Source organism: Oryx dammah, unplaced genomic scaffold (genome assembly GCF_014754425.2).
Source record: "Oryx dammah isolate SB20612 unplaced genomic scaffold, SCBI_Odam_1.1 HiC_scaffold_10, whole genome shotgun sequence".
NCBI lineage: Eukaryota > Metazoa > Chordata > Mammalia > Artiodactyla > Bovidae > Oryx > Oryx dammah.
In genome coordinates this window covers 50,387,798-50,413,277 of record NW_024070194.1, presented here as the reverse complement: position 1 = coordinate 50,413,277, position 25,480 = coordinate 50,387,798, and the positions used below count along the sequence as shown (strand labels likewise).

General features: G+C 43.3%; 2 protein-coding genes across 12 annotated transcripts in view; one reads left to right on the top strand and one right to left on the bottom strand.

Moving 5' to 3' along the window:
• CACNB2 (calcium voltage-gated channel auxiliary subunit beta 2) overlaps positions 1–9,354 on the top strand; it is a 416,882-nt gene extending 407,528 nt beyond the window's left edge. For all 6 annotated transcript variants that reach the window (XM_040248077.1, XM_040248074.1, XM_040248072.1 and 3 more), the window contains 4 exons: positions 1,629–1,780; positions 3,746–3,841; positions 4,839–5,024; positions 5,936–9,354. In XM_040248077.1, coding sequence (XP_040104011.1) covers positions 1,629–1,780; positions 3,746–3,841; positions 4,839–5,024; positions 5,936–6,424 — 923 coding nt within the window. In that variant the 3' untranslated portion in view covers positions 6,425–9,354. The remainder of the gene's footprint in view (positions 1–1,628; positions 1,781–3,745; positions 3,842–4,838; positions 5,025–5,935) is intronic.
• Positions 2,904–25,480, bottom strand: part of NSUN6 (NOP2/Sun RNA methyltransferase 6) — an 83,237-nt gene continuing 60,660 nt past the window's right edge. For 4 of the 6 annotated variants that reach the window (XM_040248078.1, XM_040248081.1, XM_040248083.1 and 1 more), the window contains 6 exons: positions 20,675–20,823; positions 14,124–14,249; positions 9,567–12,299; positions 7,540–7,653; positions 5,023–5,105; positions 2,904–3,891 (listed from right to left, as the gene is read on the bottom strand). In XM_040248078.1, coding sequence (XP_040104012.1) covers positions 12,084–12,299; positions 14,124–14,249; positions 20,675–20,823 — 491 coding nt within the window. In that variant the 3' untranslated portion in view covers positions 2,904–3,891; positions 5,023–5,105; positions 7,540–7,653; positions 9,567–12,083. Of the gene's footprint in view, positions 3,892–5,022; positions 5,106–5,613; positions 5,730–7,539; positions 7,654–9,566; positions 12,300–14,123; positions 14,250–20,674; positions 20,824–25,480 lie in introns of all 6 variants that reach the window. The other 2 variants (XM_040248080.1, XM_040248079.1) reach the window with 2 other exon arrangements.

Below are 25,480 nucleotides of genomic sequence, written 5' to 3'. Positions count from 1 at the left end.
TTGGCAGCATGGAGTTTTAATCACTGGACCACCTGGGAAGTCCCTACTGTACCTTAATAATAACCCCCTGGTATCATCAGGTTGCCACTCAGCCATGTATCATTTCCCAGCTGTCATATACTAGATAGATACAAACACATACATTTTATACACACACACATATATATACACAAACATTTTATTCACTTCTGCATCATAAAATATATAAATTACTATTTGTTTGAATCAGGATCCAAATAAACTTCACACATTGTGACTGGTTCTTAGGTCCTTGAATCTCTTAATCCTGTTTTCCATACATCTTTTATCTCCTTGTAATCTTTTAAAGAAATGAGGTCAGTTACCCTACATCCTGCAGGGTATTCAGAGACTGAATTTGGTAACTAAATTACACTGGTGTAGTTTACACAACTGTCTGTTCTCTGTATTTCTTATAAACTGGTCTTTTGAGAAGCTTAATTGGTTTTTCTTTTCGCAAAACTGTGTCATGAGTGGTAACGTGACCAAATATTATTTTAAAGCTCCTAAAGTGGTTTGGGGCATTTTAAAGACATCCAGGTAAACAAAAGGACCCTTAGTGGTAAGAGGCAGATGACTAGTGGCTTGCCTTTTCTGGAATAATACACAAGTTAAAATTGTCTCCAGGAGTTTTCTGCATGGATGCAAATGCACAAGGGAAACTCAATGGTGTCCTATACGTCCAGGCATCTCGTGGGAGTGGCCCTTCATGACTGCAGTGGGCACTGCAAGCTACATATCATCCTTTACAGAGCCGTGCTATTTAGAAACGTAGTTCCTGGCTATCTAACTTTTATCTGAATCTCAAAATTTTGGTTATTCACATTAATTACATTTCAGGTATTCCATAGCAGTGATACAGTATATATCCATCATCAGAGAAAATATTCTAGAACAGCCGTTTTAACACTCAAGAGAGAGAATGGAGAAATAGATGAACTGAATGAAAATACTTTGGCATTCAAGTAAATTTTGTTTATGTTTTTCTATAAGTCTGACAGATTATATATTGCTGCCTCCAATACATAACTGCCCTTTGAAAGCATGAATGTTACAGGACCGTCTTTTTGTTGGTGGAAAATACAAGTGTGTTTCTGGCTAGGTTTGTCGTAGACATTCTGAAAATCTGTTTCCTGCTATAGTTCAGCTTGCTCATAAACATCTCTAGACTCCATACCAAAAGCTGGCATGTAAACGCAGATAAGCCCGTGCAGTGATAGGGAGGCTGCTGATGGGTGCTAGGCTTGAGTGGTCAGAAACACACACAAGGAAGAGCTCTCTTCATGTTTCTATTTTACAACATTTTAATAAAATGACTCCACGGAGTGATGTTTTATAGCCCCCAAAACAAGCACAGAGAGCCAAAAAGTTTGGCTCTCATAGACATCGTGGTAAACTGGAAATAAATTTCATAACTGGTTGAGAGAGGAATTCCTAAATTCTCGAGGTGTTGTGAAGGAATGGCTCTTTGCAAACGATGCCTGTTATCAGCTCTCTTACCTGTAGACATCAACCACAGCTCACCTCCTGAGTAACCATTTTACTTTCTCTCAATCTGGTCTAGAAATGCTGAACTTTTAAGTAATCAAGTTCTGCTTCACCTTTTACAGCGGAAGTTCAGAGTGAAATCGAAAGGATTTTTGAACTTGCAAGAACACTGCAACTGGTGGTCCTTGACGCGGACACTATCAATCACCCAGCCCAGCTCAGTAAAACCTCTCTGGCCCCTATCATAGTGTATGTCAAGATTTCCTCTCCTAAGGTAAGCAGGGCTGTTACCAGTGAAACTTTTCTAAAATGTGTCCTCATAGTCTGCTTTCAGTTACAGACGGGCTGCTGCTTTACCCATCACTAAGGATTTGAAGAGAGATGTGGTAGGTGAGAAGTGTTAAGATTCATAGAAGCAGGGTGATGATAAGTTTCATGGCTGAGAACAGCGATTTCCAAAGTGTGGCCTGTGGATTCCTGGTGGGGGAGGCTTGGAGACACTTTCAGAGGGCCCAGAAGGTCATTTCCCTGATAATCCTCAGACATTCTCCTCCTCTTCCACTGGCCTGACCTTTGTACTGATAGTGCAAAAGAAGTGGTGGGAAATGTCTAAGCAGGAGGCAAGACCACAAGAGCACTAGCAGCTGTTGCCTCCTTCTTCACCATGCACTTCCAGGTTAGCACGTTTCACTTAGTGTCCTAATGGAAATCCCATCTAGTGCCACTTGCTTAGTGGAGTTTGAAAGCATTGGATACATTAGTTCTGGGTATGTATTTTGATAGGAGATCCTTGCTCTTGTCTAGAGGCATTACTAAAATATAAATCTATGTCCCAGACTAAGTCAGAATAAGGTGCAGATTTTTTTACTGGCAACCTTCAAGTTATAAGAGAAGATGCCTCTTTCGCCTATGATTTTAGATGGATTCTTATGAAATGTCTGGGTATTAATAAGTTAATTGTGCTAGGAATTAAGATTTTACGATCATTAGCTTTTACGATTTCTGGTGTCCACACCAGGGCTTCCCTGGTGGCTGAGAGTTTAAAGCATCTGCCTGGAATGCAGGAGACCCGGGTTCAATCCCTGGATAGGGAAGCTCCCCTGGAGAAGGAAATGGCAACCCACTCCAGTACTCTTGCCTGGAGAATCCCATGGACGGAGGAGCCTGGTAGGTAGGCTACAGTCCATGGGGTCGCAAAGAGTCGGACACGACTGAGCGACTTCGCTCACACTAAAAATGCAAAAACTGGTGATATTAGTTTTAACAATGTATTTTATCTAAGCCAAAAATTTCCTATTTGTTATTTTAATATTTAGTCAATAAAATGTTGTTGTGATACTTTAAAAAAAAGTTCTGATGAAGTAGCAAAATTGTTTACTAAATTTTGACTCTTCAAAAAGGTGCTACAAGTCTTTTTAATATTCTACATAACAAAATGAGAGGTACACGTCAAGTTCTTCAGCTCCATACTCAAAGTCAGTTATTTGAGGACAAGTACTGGTGTGATTATTGGAGTCATCCTTTATTGGAAAGAACAAATAACATGCCATTCAAATTTTAGGACAAATCAATGGAATTTAATAGAGTAGGGTTTCAGATGTCACATGGCAGCTAATCTTTAAATAGCTACCACTTGTTTACTGTAGTATCAAAGAAAAATATCCACAGTTATCTGAAAAGGTTACTAAAATACTCCTCCTCTTCTGAATTATGTATCTGGAAGAGGCTGGATTTTCTTCAGGTATTTCAGAGTAATGTACTGTGGCAGATTAAATGTAGAAAGAAGAAACATTGGTTATCTTCTGTGAAGTCAGGCTATAGAGAAATTTGCAAACAATTTAGCTGTTTTTATTGAAATAAGTGATATATGTTAACATGCAACAGGTTTATTGGTCATTCTTAAATGAATTTCACAGTTTTAATGTCTAGTATGTAAATATTCTAGTTCACATAAAAAGCTCTTGGGATTTCTCAACAGTTTTTAAAAACATAAATCATGAGCGATAAAGTTTAAGAAGTGCTAGCCTTAAAAAAAGGTTCAGAATAATCCCCATGCTGGTGGTTTTTGAAGCTTGCAACAGAGATGTATTAATTTTCCAGATCATCTTAAATATTCTATTTTCTTGCCCAGTAAACCATGAGTGCTGTATGAAAAAGGTCCCAGAGAAAAGAGTGAATAATGAACCTTGTTGTCTACGTGAGTACAGACACTCCTGCTTAAAAACCTCATCTTTTGCAGGTTTTACAGAGGTTAATAAAGTCTCGAGGGAAATCTCAAGCGAAGCACCTCAATGTCCAGATGGTGGCGGCAGATAAGCTAGCTCAGTGTCCTCCAGTAAGTCTCTCTGTTCAGTATAATCCACTTGAAGTCATCAGCCCTGCTTTCTGTTAACAAAAACCAGACACTAGGTAAACACTTGTCCAGAAGAGAACCCTCTCCATTAGCAGTGGGCTTCTTCCCAAGTGGAGAACTGTCCACCTCTTGCCATGAGCATGTGTCTAGGTCACGGTCGTGGCTTGCAAACAGCTACAGTGTGTTCCATGGGGATGTTGCTTTGTTAACATTTCCATAGTATCCTAAATGAAACACAACTGTTGTTTCAGAACTTTGGTTGGAAAGATCGATCTATTTGGGGTTGGTTTATTATTCACTTCTAATCTGGGAGCAAGTTGCTGGCTCTTTATCACCATCTGTGAAACTGACCTGAAACCATGTAGACACCAATTTCCAAACCAGTCAGTAAGCAGATTCTGACACCTGAATCCATGTTGTGCATACCATGCTTTGGGACACTATGCTTCTGGGTTTTGTTTTGGCTTCTTTTTTTAATGAGAGGATAATTACAATGTTGTGTTAGTTTCCACTGTACAGCCAAGTGAACCAGCTATACGTACACATATGTTGCCTACCTGCTAGGTTGTTTTGGCTTCCTCATGTCCTTCCCTTGCCGCAGCTATTCAGTTTTTCACAGTGTCTATGTTGAAAACAGAATTCGTCCTATACTGTTTGGCTTATAGTCTTATTTTCTTTTTTACATCTCTCTTCTAATGTAGAGTCAATTCCTTTTTTTCACTATTAGCAAATTTTCTATCATGCCCTTAACAACTTATTACACCTGTCCACGTCCTAGTCATTGATACCAGTGATACACGTGTGTCAGTCAACACTGACCCGAGGAGGCCCGATGCTTGTAAGCTGACTCTAGAGGACAGTGTGTCGAGGAGTCAGGCAGCAAGAGCAGAGACCCAGGTGCTCCCTGCTTTCTCCTCTAAGGTGGTGGGGAGGTTGGGGGCTGGTGTCAGGGTGCCATCTGTAATGTCTGCCCCTGCAGGAGCTGTTTGATGTGATCCTGGATGAGAACCAGCTCGAGGACGCCTGTGAACACCTGGCCGACTACCTGGAGGCCTACTGGAAGGCCACCCACCCTCCCAGCAGCAGTCTCCCCAACCCCCTTCTCAGCCGCACTTTAGCCACCTCCACCCTGCCCGTCAGCCCCATGCTAGCCTCCAACTCACAGGTAAGTGGAGCCCTCGTCCATGCCCGGGATGCCAATGCAGCATTTGTTCCCATCAGGCAGCTCTCTGAGTGAGCTGTGTGCCTGGAAGAAAAGCAGTGTAAACAGCATCCCGTGAATGGAGATCCCCTCTCCCCATATTCTTTTTTAATTGGTGTAGAGTTGCTTTACAGGGTTGTATGGGTTTCGTCCTACAAGGAAGTGGAACAGCTATATGTCTATCAGCTCTATCCCCTTCCTCTTGGACTGCCCTCCCACCATCCCCCTGTCTAGGTTACCACAGACAACTAACTATTAAGACAGGAGGAAAGGAGAAACTTTCTACAGCACAGACTGTGGACTCAAGACTGCCTGGTTTCAAATCCCTCCCGGGCCCCGTGCCTCAGGCATCTAATGGCACCAACCTCATGGGGCTCTCCTAAGGGTTGCATCTCGTGACCCTTCATAGATGAGCATGGAGGGCTGTATTAATAATTTGATATATGTGACTATCTTATGCTAGTGCTGGTCTCATTAAGTGCCATTTAAACATCTGACTTTTTATCTTTTTTTTTTTCCTTAAAGCCAACATTCCCAGAATTTATCTTCCCACCTGTATCTGAGCAGAGGTGTGGCTCAGTGTATACCCATGTGTAGACAGATCTCAGGAATTTGTATATGTATTTGAACCACAAGAGAACATATAAAAGAAATCCCTCCTTCCTTCATCTAAAAGAAAAAAAAAAAAAAGTTACTCTGTTCAAAGTCTCTAAAAGGCTGAAATGAAATCTAACCCAGCTTGCTTGCTTAATTCTTTTGGTAACATCGAGTAGCATTTGTATTATATTGGACTGATGTTAATTTGTAAGGGACTGGACTTAAAAGGACTTCCCTTTGTGACGGGGGTTCTCCTGTATTTGCTCCTCTGTCTCCAGGGTTCTCAAGGGGATCAGAGGATGGATCGTGGGGCTCCGGCCCGCTCTGCTTCCCAAGCTGAAGAAGAACCCTGCCCGGAACCGGTCAAGAAAGGCCAGCATCGTTCCTCCACCCAGCACCACAACCATCGCAGTGGCACCAGCCGAGGCCTCTCCAGGCAAGAGACCCTGGACTCAGAGACGCAGGAGAGTCGCGACTCCGCCTACGTGGAGCCCAAGGAAGAGTACTCGCACGAACACGCGGACCACTACGCCCCCCACCGTGACCACAACCACCGAGAGGAGCCCCATGGGGGCGGTGAGCACAGACACAGGGAGACTCGGCACCGCTCCAGGGACCCGGACCGAGAGCAGGACCACAACGAGTGCAACAAACAGCGGAGCCGCCACAAATCCAAGGATCGCTACTGTGACAAGGATGGGGAAGCGGTGTCCCGGAGACGGAACGAGGCTGCGGACTGGAACAGGGATGTTTACATCCGCCAATGACTTTTCTGCCCTTTTGTGTTTGTTTTTTTTTTTTAAGTCTTGTATACCCACCACCCGCCCAAATCAATCTTGGGGGGAAGGGGGTCTACATTGCAATCATATGTGAGTTGTCTTGTATATTTTGTACTGCTGTTGCTTGGATAGCAACAGCATGAAATAATAGAGTATTAATACACTTTTTTTTTTTCTTTTGTAAGTGCTCTCTCAATTGGCCTGGAAAGGCTGCAGGCCTCTGGTTGTCTACAGAACCTTGAACCCCATCTGGGGTAGCTGCCACTCGAACAAATCTATTGCCGTCTGAGTGGCGTTGGTGTTTTAAGAAGCATAGCTGATGTTTTCAAAAATGTGGTTGATGTATCCAGTGGGCCAGAACTGGCCCAGATAAAAAGTGGAGTTTCCTGATTCTTGCCGATTTTTTAATATGTAGGCACTTGATTTGCATATTCATCCATGGACCACTGTTTCTTGCTTGTACCTCCGGCTGACTAAATTTGGGGACAGATTCAGTCTTGCCTTACACAAAGGGGATCATAAAGTCAGAATCTATTTTCTATGTACTAGTATTGTGTACTGTATAGACAGTTTGTAAATGTTATTTCTGCAAACACCTTCTTACGATAATTATATATATTATATATAATATATATATATATATCAGTTTGATCACACTATTTTAGAGTCTTAATGCCAAGTCAGCAGACCTGCTTTATGAATTACAGGGACTAGAAAAGCCCACCTTCAGGAAATTTGTAATAGCATCGACTCAACGCCCATCCCTGTTCACTAGAGTCTGTACATACTGTAAATACGTGTGGCTGCTTGACTTGAAAAGGTTTGATTTCTGAATGTTTCACCATCCTTGTAAGTTTATTATTTCTGACCATAAATTATGGGAAATATATAACCAAACTCCAAGGGTTGTTCTACTCCGTGCAGTTCACACTGATTGTGATGACCACGTCCTGCGTAGCTAGTGTCTGAGGTCACAGCACTGGAGTCTAGGAGCTGGAACCCGTGTGCGTGTGGGTCTGGGGGTGAGCATGTGCGAGCAAGTGGAGGGTGTGTGTGTGGAAGACGCAAGAAGCCTCCAGCCTGGGCCACCGGCACACACCCACCTGGCTCCGCCGTTCACTATGCTGCTGCAGGAGCCACCAGGGCGTAGCGGGGAGCTCGCTGCCAAAGGGGACTCGCTCAGAGAGCTCCCACCTGCTGGCTCCTTGGTCGTGCCCCTGGAGAGGAAAAATACGGGCCGCTTTTAACTGTGAGTGTTCCACTGGAAATGTCCGATCTCTCGTGTGTTCGAGTGTCTGTTGTAGGGAGAAACGTTTACACAGCTTGTAGAATAATTTCCGGGGAAAATCAGAGACCCTGATTCCTCCCGCCCCGCTGGCTGTTCCCCTCTTATTTCCTCCATCCATCGCCTCCCGTTCCATCCCCACCTCCCCCACCCACTCTGACACTTTCACTGTCCGTCAAAACCTAGAAGTGCTTCTTATAACCAAAGTTTCTGCTCTTCAGAAGAAATCAGGGCAAAATGAGGTGACTTGAACAAAGATGCTGAGGTTTTCCTGCGTGGGACACCTGCCCTGAAGGGGAAGCCAGAAGATGCTGAGCCTGGTGTCAGGGACACACTGGCGGCAGCCCACGAGGTGGCTGTCATGCTGAGGCTGAAGCCTGCTGTCTCTCTACGTGTCCATCTGTCCAGTAATGCCTGGACAGGTAAGACAGTATTAGGTGTGCACAGACCTGGCACTTGAAGTCTGTTCCTGGAAAACTCCTCTCTATGATTGCCTACCTTCAGACCTGGACATTAAAAATACTTATTTTGTTAAATAAGTTAGGCTATTTTTATTTCGCTTCTTTGATTATTCCAGGTTCTTGCCAAATATCCTTGGATCTTTACAAGTAAAACTGTTTCATGGTTAATTCCTTATTTTCCTCCCCCAAAGAAAACTCAAGAGTTATAAAAATGAATTATACATATAGTGTTTTATCAGATAATAGAGGAACCATTTCCCTCAATCTGTTAATTAGCTCTGTACTCATACCTTTATTCAATATAAGAACATTAGTCATAATATATAAATTTTCAATGTAAATTAGTCACATCATTGGGAAACCATGTTCCAATTAAAAAGTTACTTTTATAAAATACTTCTGGTCAGCTTTCCATCACGGTAAGATGTCCACTAATCATCGGCCCCCAACCTTTCCTATTCAAAGTTACATCCCAGTTTATGACTTTGAAATATTTAAATTCTTGAGGTATAACTGGTATGTATCTTTTTTGCTGCTACCATTAATCCCTTTCAAAGAACTACATTAACGGATTCCATTTTTAAAAATTTTGTACCTGGACCCTTCGTTTCTCACTTTACTGTGAAACACATTAGTCCAAATCAGAGTGTTCCTCAGAAACCTCTATTGTAGGATTTGACATAAGCGCATCTATCTGTGAAGACTGTGTAGTGGGTGTATGTATAAACTGTGTGTGCGAAAAATGTAAATGAAGAAACAATCCCAAGGACAATGGGATATTTACTGACTTGTAGAATGTAAAATTCTAAGTCTTTTCACACAGCAAAGGTTTCAGCTTAACCAACTTGGTTGTAGAATCATGATTTTTGTAGTTAACCTAGAAAATGCTGGAAATGTTCTGAATAGTTCTGTGGTTTTTTTTTTCCTTGTCAAACCCATTTCGGTTTTTCCTCTGCTCTCTCTCTACTGCTCATTTAAGTTACTGTTACAAAAAGGTGCTGCTAAATGTAGGCCATCTTAGTTATCCCGTACTTTGGGACAGTGCCACATTTGAACATGGTCTGCTCTGCATTCATGTTAAACCTTCACTGTCAGCTACACCAAACTGTTCAACAAGCCTGGTTTAAAGTCATTCGTATCAAACAAATAAAGAGCTGGCTTCTGCACTGTTTCCTATTAGTAGTATTAATTGCCATTTCAGGAGTGGTTCTTGCAGTTGAAAGTATGCTAAACACTTACCTGCACTTCCCTCATGTGGCTCATCTTCCAGGGGTGGGGAGGTCATGGGATGCAGTCCCCTCCCCATGACAACTGACAAGTGCCAGCTTCCAGCAGGTCAGAGGTCTCCGGGGGTCTGAGCACAGCAACGTCAACTTCCTCTCACCTTCATCCTTACATGTTCAGCAATTCTTGCCTCCGATGTTGAATTTTATTTTTTCCCTTTTAAACGGATCCATCATCAGATCTTCATTTTAATTCCTCGCCCTTGGCTCAACGACATGATGCTGCTGGTCCAACCTTGTTAACAGGTCAAGAGTCACTCTGGTGGAGACAACAGGTAATTAGATGTCTCTGGGTCAGTGGTTGAATTGTGGCTAAGTTACGTTTTTAAGTATTTGTACTTTACTACTTAAAATGTGATACACGGTTTTGAAGTAAAATGTACTCACTGTGGAATTAAAATGCTTCTGTTTCCAAAATAACTATGACAACATTAAATATGTTTAAAAAAATGTATTCGTTCTCCTCTGCATTTCCCTTTCTTCCATCTATCATATTTTTTCTTAAATGTCCGCATTCCTTAAGATTTAATGTGTTTTGTGTTCCAATTTGGTTTTCTTTTTTTTTAAACAAATCACTGGAAAATGTCTGTTAAAGGAACAAATGTTAATCCTATTTCTTATCTGTCATTACTGTTTTCAATATGCAAATATTTTTCTTCTGTTTTGCCTGTACTGCTTATATTTTAGTGTTTGCTGGTATTAATCAAAACTTAGCATGTTTGCTACGAGGCTCCTTCCCAACCATTTCCATCCCAGCCTAGCACCTAAGGTTCTGCAGAGAGCAAGAGAAGGGATGGACTTTCTGTGTTTTACAATCACATTGAACGTTCCAGGGGAATGCCGGGCCCTGGAAACAGAAGTACCCAGGTCAGCAGTGTTTCCCTTTAGACAGATGACACCTGCTGGGTATGAGGCAGAATGAGGGATGGAAAGAAGTCAGTTACATAGTGAATCTTAAGGCACTTGGTGTGTTTTTTTCCCTCCTTCAATAAGAGTGTAATGGTGATCTGCTCGGAAGCTGTACAGAAAGGGCAAGGTTCCTGCCTACCTGGGGGCAGGGGTCAAGGACATGCCTCGTTTCCTAGGGTGCTGTGACAGGAGGAGTCAGAGGTAGAAGGGGTGCAGACAGCCCAGCTGCAGGGAAGAGTGTGAAGAAAGGCTTGCTCAGAGCAGAGGCCTCTGAAGATCTCACCTGATCCGAGACCTTGCCTTCTTCACTACACAAGAAGAGTTTCGAGAAATTCCTAATGTAGACCCTTTGTTGTTTAGTTGCTAAGTCATGTCCAACTCTTTTGCAACCCCATGGACTGTAGCCCGCCAGGCTCCTCTATCCATGGAATCTCCCAGGCAAGAATACTGAAGTGGGTTGCCTGATTTTCTTCCCAACGAGATCTTCCCAACCCAGGGATCAAACCTGCGTCTCCTGCACTGGCAGGCAGATTCTTTACCGCTGAGCCACCACCGAAGCCCAGTGGAGACCTGTGAAAGGGGAGAGGGGAAAAAAACTATTAGGCAACTGTTTCCAACTCTCCACTTTAAATACCCAGAGGCTCAGGAATTTTGAGGTGATTCGAATTAACAAAACAGATACATTTAACATGACATGAGACACCTTTTAACCAATGGTGGGTATTTTAATAGATCTTATCTAAAAAGCATGCAGGGATGAAGCAAGCCCACAGTTACAGTCGTTTTACAAAGGCAGTCCATGTACACTGGCCACTATGGGAGATGTCTGGTCACCTCTGTGGTTTGGGTGATTTCAGATTTGATGGTGAAGTGGCCTTGTTTTATCTTGATCTATCCTAGTCACAGCTGCATGGTCTGGGGTTGGTGTTCTATGGAGTTGGCAGGAAAACACTGGCCACTTCCCAGCTCTCACAAGATGGTTTTCTCTTTCTCACCAATCATACCTCTAATAATTTGTATATTCCATTAGATGATAAAAGGTACCCAAATTCTATAATAGTCTCATTTCTAATCTACAGAGTTAAAATTCATTTTAGTTTTTAGTTTAAAACATGAAGGAAAAAGAAAACACAGTGAAGGGTGACTATCATTTGGGAGTGATCAAGAACTCATCTGAAAGAGGGGTTGATAAATAGCAAACAGAAGAAGTAAAATCCTCAGCTCGGTTCCTGGCACATGATAAGTAAGTTACGGACTACACACCCTGAATTCTGAAGGAACTCATCCTTAGGACATCAGTAACAGAAAACATGTTTTATAACCAAATTAAATACTGCTAATTTTATTCCTTTTGTGAAATCCACTCATTTTAACATTAAAAATGACTTGCATTCCTTACAAATTAAAACAAAGACTCCAAATGAAAATATGTTCCAGACACCTCCTTTTGTTTATACTCTGCTAAATCCATAAAGGAAAAATTTTCTTAAAAACGCAAAGTATAATCTCAACACACACCCTAATCCCATCCCAACCCTCCAGTTTCTTTTTCTGTGAAGCAGAGTCTCTTGAACTGGTAGAAGAGCTGGCAGCCTTTTCTGTTTCTCCAGCAACCACAACATCAATCACATGGTTTGATGAGAGTTTGGTTTAAAAAATAATAATAATAACCACATGGCACACGTTTGGAATCATTTCTAAAGATCCTCCTACTGTGCACTTTTGCATTTTACAAATTTTGCTATGAAAAAACCTATACAATCCTTATTTGCCAGCCAAACCAGGTCTTCTATGCTGGCATCACTCAGCGAACCAACGTCGCGGTCCAGTGACCGCATTGCAGAGGGATCGAATCGCTGCAGCCGTTTCAACTGTTCAGGTGTCAGGCCAGCTCCCAGCATCCCTTCTCCTCCCACCTGTGGGTCCTGCTCGGGAGAACAATAAACACAGATGAACATCCTTATGTTAGTAAGAGTGCCTGTGCACCATTCATGTTAAAAGACAAACTCAGTTGTAACTATCACCAATTCCAGAAACTGAAAAATAAGTAAATACCTGTGTGTGTCTGTGTGTGTCTGTGTGTGTGTGTGTGTGTGAGAGAGAGAGAGAGAGAAATGGACATGCTGCTTTTCTGTATAATAAAGTAGGATAATGGTAAGAGCAATCACTTGATGACTGAACTCCTAGGATGGGCTTTCTGCTCATCAAGGACCACAACATGCAGAAGGCCTGAGCACCAGTCAGCAACACATGGATTCCAGGTGCAACTCTGCCACATCTCAGCTGTGTGACTTTAGAACAGTAACTTACCTGTTTCCTCATCTACCAAACAGATAAAATACTCAGTTCTGAGGCTTAAATAAATAAGGTGATATCATGCCTGCCTTACAGTGGGCACTCAGTAAGTGAAACATCATTATCAGTAACATCACGAGATGAAAACTCAGCTTTATTTGTCAAACCCTCCCAAAGCTGACAGGAGGCATCTGATGGGAGGCCTCTCTCTGGCCCATACCACTTGGATGATAAAAATTTCTCTTTTTTTGTTGTTTTTTAAATGTACTAGAGCATTTAAAGAGATGAGAAAACGAAGGCTGCACTGATGAGGAGAGTAAAGAATCATAAGGAACTGAGTGACCTGTGCAAACCGCTACTCCAAAAAGTGCACAAGCCTAACTCAGGGCACCGTTTCACAGATAAATGTCTATGTTACTCAAGATACATTTTCTTAGGCTTGTATCAGAAAACCTCCTGTCTACTAACGCATGGTGGGGTTCCATCTCTTGTAGTATACATTGAATATATATGCATACACACACACACACACACACAATTGGAGTGAATTCTCAAATCTTCTTTTCATCTACAATGTAATTATCTTAATTTTTGAGTCTAGAAAGCATCTCCAGATTGCTTTCTAGTTACGTATCCACTTACTTACTAGAATTCTGTCCTGGAAAGTCAGAAGTTAAACGTTCAATGTATCTGAATTAATGTGAGTATTACTACAGATTTAAACCTAGTCTCAAACATCATGGGCTGAAAAATCTAGTCATCAATATATTTTAATAAAAAACCAGAACTAAAAGGCAGTGCTAAGTAAAAGAAAGTACAAGGGAGTTTTAAAAATAGTCTATATCTTATCTAAGAAACCAAAGGAAGAGATAAACCTGCACTATCTTCCCCCGCTTGGCTAGTCTTTTGAATCCCAGTTATTAAAGCCTGTTTGGGCTTTGATATGTCATGAGAAAAAATGCTCACCATTTCCCCTACCAGAAAAATACAGGACTGAGAGAAGGGAAAAGGGTTTTAGAAACAAAAGTCCAAATAACATGAACAAGAGCCACAAGTCAAACATGTATCAAAAATCCACCTGAATTCTACGGTCATTTAAACACATTACTGACTGGGGGATTTTTGCAGAAATTAACACCTGTGGCTGACAATTCATTATGTAAGTGAGTACTGATACGTCTCCAGTCAATAACATTTGGATAACAAAATAAATATTAACATATCTCTGGTCAGTAAGAGTGAAGGCCTGGAAATCCTGGATCAGGATGTGAAAATTCCAGATGTTCCAGGACCATCTGGAACGGCTTTCATCGGAGAAACCGCCCTGAGCTCCACAAGATTTGTTTCAGGAGTTTTACATGACGTATCCCTTCACGGAACTCTCTGGGTTTATCACTACACTTATGTTTCCGTGACCTACTGGATTACCCCAGGAGAGCTGCCACGGTCCTCACCTGGTGCTGAAGCTGAAGGCCGGGAAACGTCTCAAGGGCCCAGGCAACCTGTTCCTCATTTTCTGCCAGGGTGACAGTGCACGTGCTGTACACCAGCACACCCCCTGGCTTGAGCAGCTCTACCGCCTGAAGACAACACATTTGAAATGCATATAAATGCATATGCAAAATAACATCCGAAACTGGAATAATTTGCAGAGGACATCTACTGAACGCTGGCAGAAGACCTCTGCCTTCTGAAGGGACAAGAAAACCTCCACATAACTGGGCAAAAGAAAAAGGCAAGAGAATGGAATCAGGACGGGCCCTGCACCCTAGGAAGAGAGCTGTGAATGGAGGAGGAGAGATTCCTGCACCCTGGCAAGTCCCCTCACTGGCGGTGGAAGAACCCATCCAGTCTGCAGCACCCAGAGGAGTGGCCCGCTCAGAAGGCCGGCACCTCCACCCCGTGCTCCTCAGTCTGAGATGTCCGTCTGCCAGTTCAGGTGGAGACTGGGTATAAAAGCTCGGGCTTTGGAGAGAGTCCCAGGGAGAGGCCCGGGGTTGGCTGCATGGGGACAGCTTGAAGAGGCGGTATTGCGGCAAGTGAGGCTGCAAGCAGCAGCAGCCAGGGCCTGACAGAGAGGCAAGGCCCCGTCATCGGGGGCGGGAGGCACCCAAGGAGAGGGGCAGAGAAACCGTAAGAGCTGCCTTCCCCATGCCTGTTCCCAGGATGATGGTCACACGCTCTGGGGGTGGGCACGTGCCACCAACACCACTGAGGGCGTCACAGGCAGGCCCAGGCCACTGCCACCGCTGAAAGACAGGCAAGCGGGCACTGTCACTCCCCTGCTATCCCGGGAACAAGCAACGGCCACCACACCTGCAGACCCGCAACGAGGGAACAAGGGCCAGCAAGCATCCACCCCCTTGATTCCAGACAACACAGAGGAGGAGGAGGACCTGACTTCTCTTCTCACAAAAACACCAAAACCACAACAAACTGCCAAACCACTGCCAACATGAAAGGGCTGGAACCTACCAGTAAAGAGAGTCTGCTTCCAAAGGCAAGGAGGAGGCCACAGTGAGACGGCAGGAGGGGCGCTTTTGCAACATAAATCCCATACCCACCGGTGGGCGACCCACTGACTAGAAAATAATTATATCGCAGAGGTTTTCCCACAGAGTGAAAGTTTTGAGCATCACGTCAGGCTCCCCAGCCTAAGGGTCTGGCATCGAGAGGAGCAGCCCCCAGGACATCTGCTTTGAAGACCAGCAGGGCTTGAAAGCAGGACCTCCACAGGACGGGGGGAAACGGAGACTTCAGTCCGGGAGGGCACACGCAGATTTCAGGTGCACTGGAACCCAGCGCAAAGCAGTGCCTCCACAGGACCTCGGCCGGCCCTACCTGTGGGTTGTGGAGGGTCTCCTGGGGAGGCAGGGGTTGGCTGTGGCTCCCTGCGGGAGCAAGGTCACTGGTGGCAGAGACCCCAGGGAATACCGATTGGCGTAAGCTCTCCAGCAGGTCTTTTAGCACCAAGACCTGGCCCTGCCCAACAGCCTACAGTGCTGGAACATCTCCGGGCAAACAACCAGCAAGACAGGAACACACAGACTCACCACCCATCAGCAGACAGGACGCCTGAAGCTATACTGAGCTCACCCACAATACTAAATGAAATAAGCCTGACAGAGAAAGACAAATATCGTACAACATCAGTTATGTATGGAATCCAAAAAAATGATACAAAGGAATTTACGTAAAAACAGAAACAGACTCACAGACTACAAAAGCAAATCTCTGATTACCAAAGGGAAAAGGCAGCAGGGAGGGATATACTAGGAGGTGGAGTTAAGATATACATAAATACATAATCAGCCAGCAACTACCATGTAGCACAGGAACCCTATCAATATTCTGTAATAACTTACATGGGAAAAGAATATGAAACCCGTAGATGTATGTGTAACTGATTCACTTTTCTGTACACCTGAAACACAACACTGTAAGTTAACTGTACTCCAACATAAAATAAAAAAGGACACAGGCACTCCCGTGTTCATAGCAGCGCTATTTACAATAGCCAAGGCACAGAGGCAACATCAACAGAGCAACGGATAAAGATGGGGCACATATATACACGCCAGATTTCAGAAACAGTCGCCAAAGGGGAAAGGTGGAAGGGAGGGATAAATTAGGAGTTTGGGATTAACACCTTGGAAAAGACCCTGATGCTGGGAAAGACTGAAGGTAGGAGGAGAAGGGGACGACAGAGGATGAGACGGTTGGATGGCATCACCGACTCGATGGACATGAGTTTGAGCAAGCTTCGGGAGTTAGTGAAGGACAAGGAAGCCTGGTGTGCTGCAGTCCCTGGGGTCATAAAGCATAAGACACAACTGAGCGACTGAACTGACTGACTGACTGGGATTAATATACACACAATACTATACATAAGATGGGCTTCCCAGGTAGCAGTGGTAAAGAATCCACCTGCCCAGGCAGAAGGCACGGATTAGATCCCTGGGTCAGGAAGATCCCCTGGAGAAGGAAATGGCAACCAGCCCCAGTATTCTCCCCTGAGAAATCCCATGGACAGAGGAGCCTGGCAGTCCGTGGAGTCATTAAAGAGTTGGACATGACTGAGCAACTGAACAACTATATATATAAGTAATCAACAAGGACCTACTGTACAGCACAGGGAACTCTGCTCAATGTTATATGGCAGCCAGGATGGGACGGCAGTCTAGGGGAGAATGGATGCGTGTGTATGCATGGCTGAGTCCCTTCGCTGCGCACCTGATACTATCACAACATTGTTAACTGGCTATACCCCAATACAAAATAAAAAGTAGACAAAGAAAAATATGATTATTGAAAAACAACAATGTTCCAGACCAGATGCATTTCATTAGTTCAGAGCTGTTTCAGCCTATCTGGACCAAGACTTTTCCCAAATATGATCATTCAGTTTCATGGGTTTAGAGACCATTTTTATGCTGAAAATTCACCTTTTTTATGTTGAAAATTCACCATTTTTAGGTGAGACTCCTTTTTGATTTCTGTTCCCATATATTCAACTGCTTTCTCCATATTTTTCCCATCCCACACTGAATGCCTACCTTCCTCTGAAGCCTCCTGGAGAAGGATCCCCCCATCCTTCCTGGGGTACAGGCCCCAACCCTGGATCATCTTTTACGCCTCTTTCCCTCACGTTCCTGTCTGTCAGGTAAATCCTCTTGCCTCTACCTGCAGAACAGACCCAGGAGTCTCACAACTCCCACTGCTGCCATTCTGCTCCTAGTTTCATGATTTTTCTTCACCTGGATTATTCCAACTGTTTCCCACCTGCTTTGTTCCCTCCCCTCCTCCCACCTATTCCCAACACAGCAACCCAAGTGGTGCTTTTAAAACTGCCTCTTCTCAGCTCAAAACCCTTCCCTGGGGAGTTCCCTGGTGGCCAAGGACTCTGCACTTTCACGCCTGGGGCCCGGGTTCAATCCCTGGTCAGGAACTGAAACCATGCATGGGACAGCCAACAGAACAAAAAACCCTTCCGGTATTCCTAGTCATCACTTGGAGTCAAACCTCACGGCCTCAGAGTGGCCCTCCCGACGTATGTACAGCAGCCCCTTGCAGCCTTCCCCTCTGTGTGCCTGGCTTGTCCTGCCTGAGCCCCACCAGCCTCTGCGGTTCTGGCAGGTGCGGCACCCCTGACTCAGGACCTCTGCAGCAGCCCGGAGAGCCTGCTCCTTCCCTGCAGGGCTTGCTCTCTATGCATCATCTGTGTCTCTCTGCTTCCGCTTTGGGTGCCCCCACTCCTAGCTCCTCTCTTCAGTTTGCTCCATAGGGTCACTCCTTGGATACACAAAGTCACTTACTCATCTCTCTGTTTGTATTCCTCCCCAGTTAGAAATGCAGGTAGCACTAGTGGTAAAGAACCCACCTGCCAATGCAGGAGATGCAAGCGATGCGGAGTCAATCCCTGGGTCAGAAGAGCCCCTGGAGGAGGGCACGGCAACCCACACCAGTATCCTTGCCTGGAGAATCCCATGGACAGAGAAGCCTGGCAGGCTTGACTCCATGGTGTTGCAAAGAGTTGGACACAACTGAAGCGACTTGCACAGTACAGTACCAGTTATAATAGAAACCCCACGTAAGCTGTAACAGACCAGTACCAATGTGCTCTTGCAATTGCTTCAGTCCAAGAAAACTGTGTATTCTGTTAAAAATTGTGAAAATTACTGTGATAATTCATTTAGCAAACAGAGGTGGACAGAAGGGTTTTCTTATGTATCAAAACTTGTCTATAATTATGTCATCTATGGACCAAAAGAATAAATAAATTACTTTAGTTGGAAAAAAAATAAAAGAAACCTCATGTAAAAGGGCAAGGGTTAACTATCATATCATCAGCACCTAGCACTATAGCATACAGGAGCTGCCCAATAAGTATTTGTTCAAGAAATAAAGTGTAATATGAAAATGAGCCTGTCCCAAATAATTAAAGCTTCTTTTTTCAAATCCCTAAATTTTTAAAAAATATTAATGAAAATCTTAAAAAAATAAAAGCATATACTAATATCTCTTAACCATAGTAGGCTGATCAAAATTTAAACCTTGCCAGCTGCTGTTTGAGCCTATTACATAGCTTTTCTCAACAAATCTTATCACTGCCAGAAGAATGGTTACTGTCTCCAATGAGGCAACCCCATCAGGTGGAGGCATCCTCCCCATTTCTCAATCATGAAACCCAAGTATCCAGAGTAACTGATGCGGAGACACGTATCCACAGTCTCAACCCCCACCCTCACCCAAAGGCTCATGTGCTGGATTTTACTCTCTCTTGCACACGGTCAGCTGCTCCTTGTCACTAAGACCAACACATCTCCTCCCAAACGGCCTCTTAAAATGCCTAAATGAGCTGAAACAAACAAAAAGCCACGTCTCTTAAAACAGGGTCCTAATTTTTTATCCTCGGCCTTCCCTGGTGGCTGAGCGGTCAAGAATCTGCTTGCCAACGCAGGAGACGCAGATCTGATCACTGGGTCAAGAAGATCCCCTGGGGAAGGAAACGGCTACCCACTCCAGTATTCTTGCCTGGGAAATGCCATGGACAGAGGAGTCTGGCAGGCTATAGTCCATGAGGTCCCAAAGAGCCATATATGACAGCGACTCAACAGGAGCAACAAAATTTTACCCAAACGTCAAAGTGGGTTGTAGCTATAAGCAAAGCTGCTGCTTCTGCTTGCTGTTTCAACTTCCAGGATGTGTTCTCTCAAGACCGTATAGAAGAAAAAGCTGAAACGGTCCACTCCCAGCGCCACTTTCGGGTAGGAAAGGAGAAGAGAAAGGCACTCAAAGACAACTTCAGAGGGGGAACCATCGGAGCATGTCCGCTGTTGCTATGGCCTGTATGTTTATAATTAGAGAGCGGAGAGGAAATGGCGGGGCCGTCTTCGATCCAATGCTGCCTGCATCCTGGGAAATCCATGAAATCATGTTTGCAAGGCTGAGAGAAATTCTCACGTGTTTTATCAGGGCCTCCTGTGAGACATCCCGGAGACCAGTCTGACTTGCTAAGTTTGCCTGGTCCTTCTACATCCTACACTGGACGCTGTCACGTCCCAATTTCATGAGTGAGTTCACCTCTGTTGGATTTCCCACCTTTACTTCACTAAGATGATTAGGAAGTCTATTAAAAAGCTATTTATTTATCTATTTATCTAATTATTTTTGCCATGCCACATGACACCAGGAACCGTAATTCCCCATTCAGAGATCGACCTGTGCCCCCCTGCAGTGCAAGCACAGTCTTAACCACTGGACTACCAGGGAAGACTCAAAAGTATTTTATTTTATATCCAAATGTTCTGCATCAGTTAGTAACTCTATGTTAACAACCCTCTACTTTTAAGATAAAGCAGCATGTTTCAAATTCATTCAATGTCTCAGAGAAGAAATTCTACTACTGCCTGCAATGACAAAATGGGTCAGCATGAAGGAAGACTAGGTCTCTGGTACTCTCTGTGTGTGGCATACATAAAACCCACCACTTTAACCATTTTTAAGTGTAAAATTCAATGGCATTAAGTATTAATTAATATATTCACACTGCTGTACAACCATCACCGTTATCCATCGCCTGAACTCTTCCAAACTGAAACTCTGAACCACGAAACATTAACTCCTGATTTGTCCTCCTGCTCCTTCAGCCTCCGGTAACCTATATTCTACTTTCTGTCTCTATGAATTTGCCTTTTCTAGACACTATATAAATGAATCACATACACCATTTGGTCCTTTTGTGTCTGGCTTATATAACTCAGCATAATATGTTCAAAATTCATCCATGTTGTAGCACGCATCAGAATTTCATTCCTTTCCAAGGCTGGCTAAAATTTCATTGTTTGTACAAACCACATTTTACTTATCCATTCATCTACTGATGGACACATGGGTTTTTCCCACATTTTAATTACTGTGAATAATGTTGCTATGAAAACTGCTCTCAGTCTTTAAAATATCAAACTAGGTCACCTTTCTTCCACAACAAAGTAGCATCACATACCACAGTGAAGAGTTTTCGCTGTAACGGTTGGTAGGACATCACTTCTTTCAAAGTCCAAGTACATGCCATGTTTGGCCTCTGTCCCATTCCACTGCAGGGAGCATCGAGAAGAATTCGGTCAAACGATTCTGGTAAGAATGGAGGTTCTCCTGTAAAGAAAATTATAAACATATTTGTGGAAGGGCACAGACAGCTCCAGCACTCTAGGAATTCCACCAGAGGGCTCCAGGATCTTTCCACGCTGTCCTGGGGGTGGGGGGTGGCAAAGAGAGCTTCTGCAACTAGGAAACCCATCAGTGAGTGCCAGAACTCACCCTTCTGTCCTATGAGGGCGCAAATACCACCCCCACACACACACACACGCACACTGGGAAACCTATCAGCAGGTGCTAGGACCTGCCCACGGCGTCCCAGGAGGGCACGAATAGCTCCCCTAACTAAGACATTTGCCCAGAAGATGGGCTGAAACCACAGCTGAACCTCAGGGGCTGTGTGAGTAAGAAGGAAGAGCTGAAATCCCTCCTCACAGCTGCTCAAACTGCGAAGTCACATCTCTGTTGACAGCTTCCTAAACTCAGCACCTACAAAACATCCAAAACTGCTCCTGCAGCTGGGACAGGTCTGGCTCTAGCAGCCACGGGTTCAAGACTGAACCAGGAAGAGGCAGAAAATAAGAACAGACCAATCGCAAGTAATTAAATTGAAAGTATAATTAAAAATCTTCCAACAAACAAAAAAGTCCAGAACCAGATGGCTTCATAGGTGAATTCTATTAAATATTTACAGAAGAGCTGACATCACTCCTGAAAATCTTCCCCAAAACTGCAGAGGAAGGAACACTTTCCAAGTTCAGTCTATGAGGCCACCATTAGACAAGTGTTAAGTCACTCAGTTGTGTTCGACTCTTTGTGACCTCATGGACTGTAGTCCACCAGGCTCCTCTGCCCATGGGGTTTTCCAGGCAAGAATACTGGAGTGGACAGCCATTCCCTTCTCCAGGGGATCTTCTCGATCCAAGGATGGAACCTGGGTCTCCTGCATTGGCAGGTGGATTCTTTATCATCTGAGCCACCTGAAAGCAAGATGTGTGTGAAAGTCGCTCAGCTGTGTCTGACTCTTTGCAACCCCATGCACTGTAGCTGGTTAGGCTTCTCTGTCCATGGGATTTTCCAGGCAAGAAGTGGAGTGGGTTGCCATTTCCTTCTCCCCTTCAGACAAACATACCAAGAAAAGAGACAATTACAGGCCAATATCACTGATGAATACAGATGCAAAAATCCTCAACAAAATATTAGCGAGCCAAATCCAACAACACAGTAAAAGGATCATACACCATGATCAAGTGGGATTTATCCCAGGGAAATAAAGACTTGTCAATATCCACAGATCAATCAGTGTGATATATAACATTAAAAAATTTAAGAATAAAACCATATGATCATCTCTACAGATACAGAAAAAGCTTTCAACAAAATTCAACACTCATTTATGAGAAAAACTCTCCAGAAAGTGGGCACAGAGGGAACATAACTCAACATGAGAAAGGTCATATATGACAAACCCACAACAAACATCAAACTCAACGGTGAAAAACTGAAATCTTTTCCACTAAGATCAGGAACAAAAGAAAGATGTCCACCCTCGCCACTATTATTCAGCATAGTTTTGGAAGTCCTAGCCATTGCAAGCAGAGAGGAAAAAGAAATAAAAGAATCCAAATTGGAAAAGAAGTATGACTGACACTATTTGCAGATGACATACTATACATAAAAAAATTCTAAAGATCCCACCAGAAAGCTACTAGAGCTCATCAATGAATTCAGTAAAGCTGCAGGATACCAAAGTAATACACAGAAATCTCTTGCATTCTTGGACTTCCTTTGTGGCACAGTGGATAAGAATCTGCCTGCCAATGCAGGGGACGTGAGTTTGATCCCTGGTCTGGGAAGACTCCACACGCTACAGAGCAACTAAGCCTGTCTGCCACAACTACTGAAGACTCCATGCTCTAGGGCCAGCAAGCTGCAACTGCTTGAGTCTGCGTGCTGCACTACTGAAGCCCGCACACCTAGAGCCTGTGCTCCACAACGAGAGAAGCCACCACAATGAGTCGCCTGTGCACTGCAGCTAGAGAGTAGCCCCTGCTCTCGGCAATTACACAGAGCCCACGTGCAGCAAGGAAGACCCAGTGCAGCCAAAGATAAATAAATACAGCAGCGTGTACATCTCACATATACAGAAGAAATCACTTGCATTCTTATACACTAACAATGAAAGATCAGAAATAGACATTAAGGACACAATCTCATTTACCAGCACATCAAAAAGAGTAGAATACCTAGGAATACATCTACCTAATGAAGCAGACCTGTATTCAGAAACTATAGGATACTGATGAACAAAATCAGAGACGACACAAACAAATGAAAACATACACCATGTTCTTGGAAGAATCAATACTGTGAAATGACTATACTTCCCAAAGCAACCTGCAGATTTAATGTAATTCCTATCAAATTACCAATGACATTTTTCACAGAACTAGAACAAAAAATTTTATAATCTATATAAAAACAAAAAAGACCCTGAATAGCCAAAGCAATCTTCAGAAAGAAAAACAGCAGGAAGGCCCTGGCTTCAGACTATACTACAAAGCTATAGTCATCAAAACAGTATGACACTGGAACAAAAACCTGAAATATAAATTAATGGAACAAGACAGAAAGTCTAGAGATAAACCCACACCCCTATGGTCACCTAATCTGTAATAAAAGAGGCAAGAGTATACAATGAAGAAAAGACAGCCACTTCAATTAGTGGTGCTGGGAAAACCAGCCACTTACATGTAAAAGAATGAAGTTAGAACACTTCCCTAACACCAGACACAAAAATAAACTCAAAATGGATCCAAGACCTAAATGTAAGGCCAGGCACTATAAAACTCATAGAGGAAAACATAAGCAGAACACTCTTTGACATAAATTGCAGCAATATCTTTTTCAATCCACCTCCTAGAGTAATGAAAATAAAAACAAAGATAAACAAGTGGGACCTAAATAAACTTAAAAGCTTTTGCATACCAAAGGAAACCATAAACAAAACACAGCCCTCATAATGGGAGACAATATTTGCAAACAAAGCAACTGACAAGGGATTAATTGTGAAAATATACAAACAGCTCATGTAGCTCAATATTAAAAACAAACAAACAACCCAACTAAAATATGAGCAGAAGACCTAAAAAGACATTTCTCCAAAGAAGACATACAATAGCCAAAAAGATGGTCAACATGGCTCACTCATTATTAGAGAAACACAAATCAAAACTGCAGTGAGGTATCACCTCAAACCAGTCTGAATGCCCATCATAAAAAAATCTACAAACAATAAATGCTGGAGAAGGCATGGAAAAAAAGGGACACCCCCTTCCCTGTTGGTGGGAACGTAAATTGGTACAGCCAATACTGAGAACAGTATGGAGGTTCCTTAAAAGACTAAAAATAGAACCACCATATGACCCAGCAATCCCACTCATCGGCATATAGCTGCAGAAAACCATAATTCCAAAAGGTATGTGCACCACCTCAATGTTCATCACAGCACTCTTTACAACAGACAAGACATGGAAGCAACCTAAATGTTCATCAGCAGAGGAATGGGTAAAGAAGATGCGGTACCTATATGCAATGGAATATTACTCAGCCATAAAAAAGAACAAAATTATGCCATTTACAGGAATGGGCCTAGAGACTGTCATACTGAGTGAAGTAACAAGTTAGACCCAGAAAGACAAATATGATATTGCTTATATGTGGGATCCAAAAAAAAAAAATGCATACTAATGAACTTAGTTACAAAACACAAGTAGTGTTACAGATGTGAAAGGAAACAAACTCACGGTTACTAGGGGATAAGGTAGGAGGGATAAATTGGAAGAATGATATTGACATATACATACTACTATTTATATCACTAACTAACAAGGTGCTATTGTGTAGCATAGGGAACTCAGTACTCTGTAATGCCCTATATGGGAAAAAAATCTTTATAAAGGTTGGGTATATGTATCTGTATAACTGAATCACTCAGTTTTAGTACACCTAAAACTAATGCAACTTTGTAAAGGAACTCTGTGTGCTGTGCTTAGTCACTCAGTGGTATCCGACTCTTTGCAACCCCATGGACTGTAGCCCTCCAGGCTCCTCTGTTCATAGGGACTCTCTAGGCAAAAATACTGGAGTGGGTTGCCATGCCCTCCCTCCATGACCCAGGAGTTAAACCCAGGTCTCCCACATTGCAGGTGGATTTTTTACCATCTGAGCCAACAGAGAAGCCCAAGAATACTAGAGTGGGTGCCTATCCCTTCTCCAGGGGATCTTCCCAATCCAGGAATCGAATCGGGATCTCCTGCATTAAAGGCAGATTCTTTACCAGCTAAGCTACTATGGAAGTCCTCCTGTAAAAGTTTTTTTTTTTTTTTTAACTTATTTGCTCTCTGCCCTATTAACACAGAAAATTCCTGAGGCAGATGCAATCATCAGGAATTCAAGATCATCATCTAGAATAGAAAATAATAAGAAACAATTTCCCCATTCAACCAAGTCGCTGGTTAAGCTGATTGATTTACATGTAAAAACAGGTTACTGAATAAACTGATATAGCACAAGCAAAGTTTAATCAAGTGAGACTTAGCACCCTCAATGTCAGAAGCCACACTTCCTCAGAGCTAGGACCTGAAATTAATTCTAGTCATTCTAAGGGCTGATGTTTTCTTAGGAAATCTGCAGACAGCCCCAGAAAGAGAGG